The sequence below is a fragment of the Lactuca serriola genome, chromosome 4, assembly GCF_051521515.1.
Source record: "Lactuca serriola cultivar US96UC23 chromosome 4, Lser_US96UC23_V15, whole genome shotgun sequence".
Lineage (NCBI taxonomy): Eukaryota > Viridiplantae > Streptophyta > Magnoliopsida > Asterales > Asteraceae > Lactuca > Lactuca serriola.
Genome location: NC_136411.1, coordinates 243,215,400 through 243,225,410, shown reverse-complemented (window position 1 = coordinate 243,225,410; position 10,011 = coordinate 243,215,400). Strand labels below are relative to the sequence as shown.

Below are 10,011 nucleotides of genomic sequence, written 5' to 3'. Positions count from 1 at the left end.
CAATTGAAAATATTTATTTCATGGAAATATAATTTTCAACGGCAAGTAACATAATATATCATAAGGTATGATATATTAATTCATATACATTATTTTGGACTAGAAAGACTCTTGTTTTTTTTAGCTAAAAGTTAAAGTTTATATCTTATAAAGAGTTATAAGAATTTTATAAACTTCTTTTCTCTTTTTTATACTAAAAAAAAGACGAGCTAGTTTATTGGAAACAAGACATGGTCTTTCTTTAATATAATAAAGGAAAGTAAGCATGGTTAAGAGAAATGGGGGACATGTATGCTTGAAGGTATGGAGTGCTTGAAGTGTTAAGAACTCTTGAGGTAATGATTTAGCTTTACGAAGACTATAATCCTTTTATTTTTTGGTGACCAAAACCGTAGCTCCCTCATACTCTATCATATTCTCTATTGGAAAGAATCGTTAGCAGATTACTTGCTTGCATTTTGCTCTCTTTAAGTCGTATCTGGATATGAACTTAAAGCTTAAAAGTTTTGACCAGTATCTTCATCAAGTTGAGTTCTTGTTGGTGTTTCCATCTAAGGTGAAGTTGTACTTTACATTCCACATCAACATTCAAGCCTCCCCTTGAGGATTCAAATGACTATATAGGTTGTTATCTTCTTATTTCTTCTTTGGTCAATGCTTTTTCTTCCAAACGTTGCAAGAAGATCCTTTGTGGGCTCAAACTAGTTTATGTTATTCTAAACTTATAAAGTCTTTCGTAGCTAAATCTTGAGTTTTTGAATAAAAACCCAATACCACCACACAATCCACGCATGCATTTTTTATAATTATCGTTTTCTTCTTATTTTCAGCAATAACAGTTTCATTAGCAATTCCAAGACAAATTCGACCAACAACATTTTGACCGAATAGACCTTCTTTGATTGGTTTCCACATATTTTCATCTAAACTAGTCAAATAGTCTTCCATTTGTTCTTTCCATTGATCATAGTGATCAAAAAGTGACATTGGAGTTTTGGTTGGAGAACCAAGATGATTAGCATAGTTAATCATCGTGGATGTATTGAAATTTTCCAACGAATTATGTGAAAGCAGGATCAAAATTTTTAAACAGCTTCGAAGAATTAGATTTCAAAAGCGGAAAATAGATTTGAGAAAAAAAATCAAATATGTAATAAAATAAGAAAGAAATTCCCAAAAAAAGATGAATGGTGTTTACTCTGATACCAGTTGATAAGTATTTGACTTAAAGACAAATCATATATTGTATGAAATACAAGATTTAGATACGAACACTTATGCTCTTTGATTAGACATGAGAAGACTACAATTTGATAGCTAAAATAACACAAACGTTATAAGCATGTAAAAATCCAAAACTTGTTAACTTCTCATGCAAATGTTCACCCATATATAGACACAAAATGGTGAAGTCTGTCTAATCATAATAATACATGTGAACATTGACAACTAAACACAACTAATTGCTCAAGCTAACATACAATCACAGTTAAGAGCATAATAACCCACATGATAAAAACTATACCAAGGAGCTTAATAAGCTCTACCAACTACTTTGGTGACCAAAATATCTTCGAAGCAACTTTACATCTTCCGTAAGACCAACTGCGGCATATTGTGTCTTCTTGAGACATCTTCACAAACAAAACTTGTCTTCAACAAACATGTAACGGGAAGATATAAATCAAACCCCGCCACAAAAAGGCACATACCCACCTTAAAGAAATTAACATAAACTCAAGCTTTTCCAACAAGTGGTAAGAGGATACCCTAACCCAAAGGAACCTCAACAACGTCAAATGGCCAATTCAGATAATGTTAACAGAATGGATCGGCCATGACTACCACGCACATCTATATATCTATAGAGAGGGACATATATGTAGATTTCTCTATGTACTCTCATTCCAACTCTACAAAATATCATACAAACAACATAGACGCCAGAGCTTATTCTCATCGCCACCTCCCATGGTGCAAATGACTCTTTTTAGTATTATTATTATTTTTCTCTAATAGCATATGAGACTACAAACAGGTCAAACAACCAACTCCACTGTAACCAAATGATATTTGGACTACATCATGGACAAAAGGAAATAGTTTAAAAGCATAATTTAGAGGGTGTCTAACACCAGAAGATCTTGACGTATCATCAAAACCTTTTAAAAGGTTTTGAGATATCTAAGTTGAATCAATCCAAAACTTTTAATTTATTACTACTCCATTCCTCAAATAAATAACTTTTCATTTTCTCTCATATAAAGGGTTTCATCAACGTGAGGATAAAATCAGTCAAAGGTCATGATTTCGTGTGAAAGGGAATCAAGATTTTTTTTTCTCCACGTTTTATTGTTTTTATTATCTAAAAGATGAAAAATATAGCTATAGAATATCTGATAGATCTGAACCAATCTGAGGATCTCACGTGCAACTCTCAAGACTCATCATACATAGTTTCATAAAGTATAACATCAAAAAAATTAAGAATTCAAATGATGCTATGATTTTCATTCACAATCAAGATTCCAATATACAAAATACATCTTCCCGTGATATCATCATCCTTGTCACTATCTTCTACATGGCAATTCACTACCTTAACAAAATGATAAAACTTGCATTAAAATTACATCTTCGGCTTTCTACTCATTGTCAAAAGAAGGGAATAAATCCATTCGGTCTATTTGTTCCACTGACATCAGTATCAGTATCAGTCCCAGTTCAATGTCGTGTCCTTTTTGGGACTAGAGAGTAGCGAGTGAGTAAAAAGAAGAATGACAAAATTACCTGTTTTTCAACAAGACTAGAAAAATGCTAAAATTGGGCATGCTTTTGATCTTGAATTATTATGAAAAATGAACAAATGTTTTTTCACGCGTTTACAACTTCCTGCAGGTGTAGCGATTGACTTTTACCAGGAGGGATGAAAACTAGATCTTCCCAACCTGAATTTTTCTCACTCATCTGCCACCCCATAAATATATGTTAACTTGATAAATAATCTTTATTACAAAAAAAAAAAAAAAAGCAAAAAACGAATCGGGAAACATTATAATTAGCAACAAGTAAAAAGTTACCTCCATTTTTTTCAAAACATCTTCCAAACATCCCACCTACAAATGACATAGAAACGTCATTCTTGATACAAAATTGATAAAATAAACATTTTAACAAGTATGAAATTTAAGTAAAGAATAAAAATTAAAAAAGGACTAAAATGTAACAAATTTTATAATACCATGATATGTTGTGAAATGGCAGGTCCTCTTGGTCCACGTGGAATCATTAACAACTCTTTCTCAATATCTTCCTGCATATATATCAAGTTGATTAAAGTACATTGCTATTTTTGGGATGTTAAAAAGGTCAAATAGTCAAACACAAACCTTTCGAAAATATATAGGACAGTAACGTTTGTTTTTCTTCTTTATAACTAGGAGATCCGACTGTGCAAAGAAACAAATTAATCAAATATAAGTTTACTTTTCCTTTCCAATAATGGAAATATGGAATCTAGCTGATAAGCCAGCTTATTTTTCAAGCTTTTTTAAATTGTCATGTTTGGCAAGCTAAAAAGTAGCTAATACTTTTTGTAGTTAGCTTATCAACTAGTTTTTACCAAACGTTATTTTTTGTCAGCTGGCTTTTCAGTTATCAGGTAGCTTTTCGGCTAGTCTGCCAAACATAGCCTATATAGGTAAGGAAATATAATTATATTACTATAATGGGTAAAAGATAAAGTACATTGCTTGTATTGAAATAGAAAGATAACTCATTAGATTATATGACAATATCCAAGAAGTAAATTCTCATACCTGAAAAACAGGGACTCCATCAAACCCATTCTTGGTAGTAGAAGTATTCAACTATAATCAATCAAGAATTGCTCTTAATTAATCAATATAATAAATATATGTAGGAAGCATGACAATGTATAATGATTTTTGAGTGCCTTGAAAGAGAACAAACCTCCATTGCATTCTTAAGTTGAACAGGATCAGGCAAAAATCGAAATGCAATTCCTTCAACCTTCAACATATAAACCTACACATAAAGAATGCACAGATATATTAAAATTGAACATTGAACATAACAACAGATGAATCATATTATGCTATATATTCTCTAAAGGTTTCATCTTCAACCTCATAAAAACCAATTTAGCCTAATCTAATCAAATGGGGTTCCAACAGTGGTAAATTATGTTTTCACAAAGTGAATCTTAGCTCTTTAAACATGGAACCAAAACAAGTAAGCAAATACAATTAAAATTCAAAGCCTAAATTGTATAATAATCACCTGGTCAAGCGCAATTGGTACAACTTTTGCTCGCCCTTTTAACTCCCTTTTCCTCAATCGAACCTGCAATTCACATGTACATATACAATGAACAAATTTAAGTTCCAAACTCGCATACTCACAGACCTGAACACTTATACCTGAGCAAGAAATGCTTCGGCGTCTTCTTGACGAAAACAAAGTAACCCAATTGATTTGAGTCCATTAGGATCAGAAATTAGGACGAATTCGTTATCGGAATTGCTGACTGTGTACAGCTCTGTTCCAGCAAGCGTTTTCGACACGTTGGCAGTGCTTAGGGCCAAGTCAAACACATGTTTTCCGCTGCGAAGAGTGTTGTCGTCTTGTTGCTGTGACAACGAAGCAAAGGGCAATGACCAGCGATGGGGCTTATGTGGCTGAAATGGGAAAAGGTTTTTGGCGATTCCTCGCCGTGTTTCGTCGAGACGGGTAGAGATGTCGGAGCTTAGACGTTGAAAATGCTGGTGGAAGAAGGCGAAGGGATTGGGGGTTGCAGAGGAAGCGGGGTTTGGAGACTCCATTACCGAGGAGAAAGGGGAGGACTGAACGAGGAAGGTAGTCGGTTGCTTGTTGTCCTATATTTTAATGTTGGGGCCTTCATGGTCCAGCCCATCTAAGTTGGGCTAACAATAGATATCGACTAAATTATATGTATTGTTTGATACCCAAAAAAAAAAGGTAATTAGAAATAAATAACTAATTATTTATGAAATTTATGAATTGACTATTTACTTCGAAATGTAGTATTCCAGAGTACTTACGAAATTCCTGGAGTTAGTGGTGGTTGTTAGATTCTAGTCTGGAATCACCCGTATGTTCCGGACTGGAAAAACGTATTCCAAATGTAACTCCGAAGGTTGTTAGATTCTAGTCTGGAATCACCCGTATGTTCCGGACTGGAAAAACGTATTCCAAATGTAACTCCGAAATGTACGTTCATTTTGAACTGTTAAAATTAGGTTCTTTGTAGCTTCCTTGCTCCTTCATAAACAACATATACATTTGTCTGTTTGTGTATTGTGTTCGTTACTGTTTAAATCCCAATTAGCTTTCGGATACTACAAAAATGAGTTTGTGTAAGGATTTTTTTTTTCGGTGTCAGTTTCTAGTGGATGGAAATTGAAGTGAATTGAGGGATCTATATAGTATATTGCTCCAAAATACACATGTTTTGGTGTAGATATAAGTAGTGATCTAAACTTTAGTGGGTTAATTACGTTGGTTGCTTCCCAGTCCAGGTTAAACACTAATCAAATATGTTTATCTTTTCAATGTCCTGGATTTAAATATGCAGATTCTTGACAATAGTATTGGTAGATATTTTCTTAGTTTTGTTAGTAGTATGTCTCGTAAACATTACAATTGCTTGTTGTTAATAATGTTACGGAAAATGGTATTCAATGATTTCTCATAGAAAATCGTTCGGGTGGCAATAGGTCTTTTGGTGCTGGAAGTACCAAAAAATTTAATTTACTACCTATGAAATTGAATCAGGATCCTTCTTATAATGAGCTTATAAATGGGATGATTTTAGGTATAAAGGTAAGGTTGATGATGATGATTCTTCAACATTTGATGTTGATGAATCTACAAATGATGTGGCCAAACTAATGTTGTTAGTTGATGATAGCAATATAATTCCACTTCGAGAGTAAGTTAAATAATTCAAGAGTTTTATTGAATTTTTTAGGGATGAGACTGAACTTGAAGATGATGAAATTGGGCCCCTAAAAGCCCAAAAATCCCAAAAGGAAAAGTATCCTTATTATTTTTCTGATTTTGAAGAAACACAAACCACTGATTATGAGATCCCTGAACCTTTACCATTGCCCGAATTAGCTCAACAAAAACGTAAAGGTGTTCTAGCCCATAATTATTTTTCTTATGTGAATCTCTATGAACTCTTCAAAAGCAAAGAAGAAATTAAGTGTAATTTAGGATTCAAACGTGTTACTGTGGGCTTTCAAATTAGAGTGATCAATCTACAAAAGACAGGTATGAAGCCATTGGTGTAACATCCGCTTTATCAGGTACGAATTTTAATGCTTAAGTCTTGTGGAGTTTTAGTGGCCACGACGTGGTGGGGAAGATCACCACGATGTGGCAAGCATTTTTGGTTGAAGATTATTTTAAGTAGCCACGACGGGACAGTATAATGGCCACAACATGGCGACGTCCTAGGCTTAAACTTTAATTTTTCGGGCTTAAGGCCCTATTCAAAAGATGTGATGGATAGCGTTTTGTCTACCCTCAGCCTCTATCACCTCCAAAGTGCCCTTGATAAAACCCTAGCCACCTTTCAAACTTTTGGCTCATTTTTGGTGACTTTGTGATCTTGGAAGGAAGAAGAAGGGTCTCTAGTTCAAAGATCAAGCAAGCGATTCATCTACACTCCTTGTGTGCATCTTCTGGACTTTTTTGTAATTCCTTATGTTCCCATTTTGTTGGTTCCTTTATAGATCTAGCTTATTAAACCTATTTTGTTTCATGTTTAAGATTTGAATGGTTGAGTGGGGTAAAGCTAGGAACTTTATGACTTACCAAGGTCTCAAAAGCATTATATCTTCTGGATCTAGAGGTTGGGAGAATTTTGGAAGCCATGCATGAGTTTTAAGTTATTTTTCCATCTTTTGACGTAGGTTGAGGGAATTACATGCATGGGGCATGCATGGCTATAAAGTTTGGATTTTTATGAGCCTTTAAGGTCCTAAGAAGCGTTTTCAAAAGTTAGAGTTGATGGCTTAACGAATTAAGGGCTTAGTCCATTAAGTTGTTTAAGAGCAGAAACCTAGCAAGATGCTCGTCGCAATGTGGTGAAGGGGATACTTGCGATTGTTTTGTCGTTTAGATGCCAAAACGTGGCCATGAATTAGCCACAACATGGTGACCGCTGACCAGTGAATTTTTGACTTGGTTGATGTTTGATCAAATTGCTAGTTTTAGAGTGTAGATTAAGGGTTGACCTTGGGTGATTCTTTAGGTGGTGTGTAGCACCAGCCTTCCAAGCTTACGATCAGTGGTGTAGCTTGTTACGAGTGATTAATGTGAGTATTATCACTATACTATGTAGGATGCTAGTCATCTTAGTGACTCTTGTATGGAAGATCAGGAATTGGCCCTAGAACTTATATGAAAGACCATGATATGGCCCATGGAAAATATATGAATGATTAGGATCTATCCCCTGGCACTTGTATGAAAATACCATAATTTGGCCCATAGCAGGAAGTGACTGTAAGACTATGATTTGGCCCATAACATTCACTTAGAGTTGAAATAAACTAGTTATATTATGTATGGTATGTGGTATTTTGGGGAACTCACCAATCTTTGTGCTTATGGTTTATGTTTAAATGTTTTAGGTACTTCTGGTTCAAAAGGGAAGGGCTCGACTTGATCGTATTACATTCCCCAAAGTTTTTCGCACTATCTTTTATGATTTATTACTAATGTTTTGAGAATACAATATAATCTGATTAATCTTTCGGATCGAATGAATGATGGTCTGGCTGTTTAAAAATAAAATTTGTTACTTAGTATTGTTTTTGGGAGATTACAAGTTGGTATAAGAGTCTTGCTTTGAGGGATTTAGACACACTTTACACTATGACTGAACTCGAACTGAGAATTAATAAAATCTTTTAATAGAAAACGGTTTTCTAAAAAGGTTTTTACAAAGAAAGGGGAGCAATGTATGTGTCACACCCCGGCCGTCGGCGGAAACACTGGGCGGTGCAACGTCATTTCTCGTATCATAGTTATCAACTTCCTGAAAACACATGCATTTTAAAATACGTCAACATAAATTTGGTGAGTCCACAAGTTTTGACTCCATATAAAAATAATACATTTTCCAAGTTCAAAAGTATAGTTTTGAAAGTATCATTTTGACTCTCCAACGTTTAGCATATATATCCTAGGTATAAAAGTTTACTTACCAAATAATTAGTTTACCTATAAGTCTCATATACTATGAATATAAGTGTTTGTAATTCCATACAAACGAAAGTTGCTACGTATAAATCTTATTTCAATTCTATACAAGTAAAACCGCTACGTATAAATCTATTTCAGTTCTATACGAGTAAAACCGCTACATATAAATCTATTTCAATTCTATACGAGTATGTGTGTTAGGTATAATTATCTACTTAATATACAAGTAGTATACCTACCAGTTTCTTGTATCTAGAGTATAAGTGTTTGGGAAACTTATACTTAACATTAATACTTATATAACGACAATGTATAAAGCTTCTAACAATTGGCTACCATGAGTCCGTAACCGCGGCTATATGACTAGTTTCAAACCTCTGCTTGATGCTACAAGTTTCGCATCATGAGATAGGTTCCACACGCTTCATCAACGTCGGAACAATAAACAAACAAAAGGACAGTTCGTCACTCGCACACGGTTTTGTTGTAGCTAGCAACCACGAGTGGGGTTGTCAACCCGTATCTTATTCATACACGACTTCCTCGCTCACACGGGATTAACGGTTACAGGTCAGAGGATTTTCCTAAGATTCTCAATCTTAGTTAATGAATACAATATCTCATGTAGACTTGTCGAGTTCCGTTAATTCTAGTATTAAAATCATATTCGTGTCTAAAACCCTAAGTTATTAGACTATGCTTTTAAAATTACTCCTAATATTTATAATACTTAGGTAGTACAACAGCTATAATTAGAATTAAAACTAGGTTTTATCTTTACATAAAACCAATAACAACAACATATAACATACTTGGTTTTATCTTGACATAAAACCAATAATAACAACATACTTATCAATTAACATGTAGAACTTCCGAGTATAACTCTGGAACTATATCGCACACAACATATATATAGAATCCTACGTATAACTCAAGATCTACATTAGTATACTACTATAACAATAAAATGCTAACAACTTTACGATAGTTGTACACTCTCAAATACGAAATAACTATATCCCGGTTATTATAACTATCTACGTTGATACTAATATACTATCATATAGACATAATAATAACGTATATATAATATTTAGCATGCGTTTTCCCCCAAAATATTAGAAAGTGGGGCCGTGAAACTCACCTTAGTAACATGATTTTATGTAATCTAAGCAGAAACAGTCAGCGTACGAGGTCGTCGGGGCTCGGGATGCAAGAGGGCTTCAGCAAGGGTGAGAGGAGAAAGGAGATCAGGTGCAAGAATGGCTGAGGTCGATCTTGCTATTTATAGTAAGATTTTTGGCCCTCAAGACGTGAAAAATGCCTTGTTCACGTCGTGAGTTTGGATCTTATCCCCTCGTAGCCTCGTCACACCTTCTAGATCCGAGATATGGTGGTTTGACTCCTCACGTCGTGAGTTTTTATGCTCACCTCGTGAGTTCAGTCAAATTAGGGTTTTCTGACAGCGACATCTTCGGAAGGCCATAACTTTTGCATACGAACACTGTTTTTGACGTTCTTTATATTCACGCGTAGGTATTTACGAGCACTACAACTCTCTTTTAGACTCCTATAGCTAATTCTAAGCCTATTTTAAATTCCTTATGTTATAGAGATTTTATAGTGTTCGGTTTATCATAACTTCTTCATGCAAAGTCAGATTTAGATGTTCTCTATATTTTTGGAATCGTATGGACGCATACTTTGATTTATACCATAAAGTATGTATGAAAGTTCATATTTATATTA

The 10,011-nt window shown here is 34.3% G+C and overlaps 1 protein-coding gene across 3 annotated transcripts; it reads right to left on the bottom strand.

The window, feature by feature from the left end:
- Window positions 1–2,483: 2,483 nt before the first annotated feature.
- TIC22-IV (Tic22-like family protein) lies at window positions 2,484–4,886 on the bottom strand. 3 transcript variants are annotated; one of them, XM_079034267.1, is made up of 9 exons: window positions 4,443–4,886; window positions 4,303–4,365; window positions 3,973–4,047; window positions 3,819–3,869; window positions 3,390–3,449; window positions 3,242–3,313; window positions 3,081–3,116; window positions 2,791–2,967; window positions 2,484–2,695 (listed from the first exon to the last, which is right to left on the bottom strand). In XM_079034267.1, the coding sequence occupies exons 1-8, from the start codon at window positions 4,842–4,844 to the stop codon at window positions 2,875–2,877; spliced, it is 852 nt and encodes a 283-aa protein (XP_078890393.1). In that variant the 5' UTR covers window positions 4,845–4,886; the 3' UTR covers window positions 2,484–2,695; window positions 2,791–2,874. The 3 variants fall into 3 exon arrangements, with proteins under 3 accessions (XP_078890393.1, XP_078890391.1, XP_078890392.1); XM_079034265.1 differs by having other exon boundaries at window positions 2,484–2,599; XM_079034266.1 differs by having other exon boundaries at window positions 2,484–2,595.
- Between the last annotated feature and the right edge of the window lie 5,125 nt (window positions 4,887–10,011).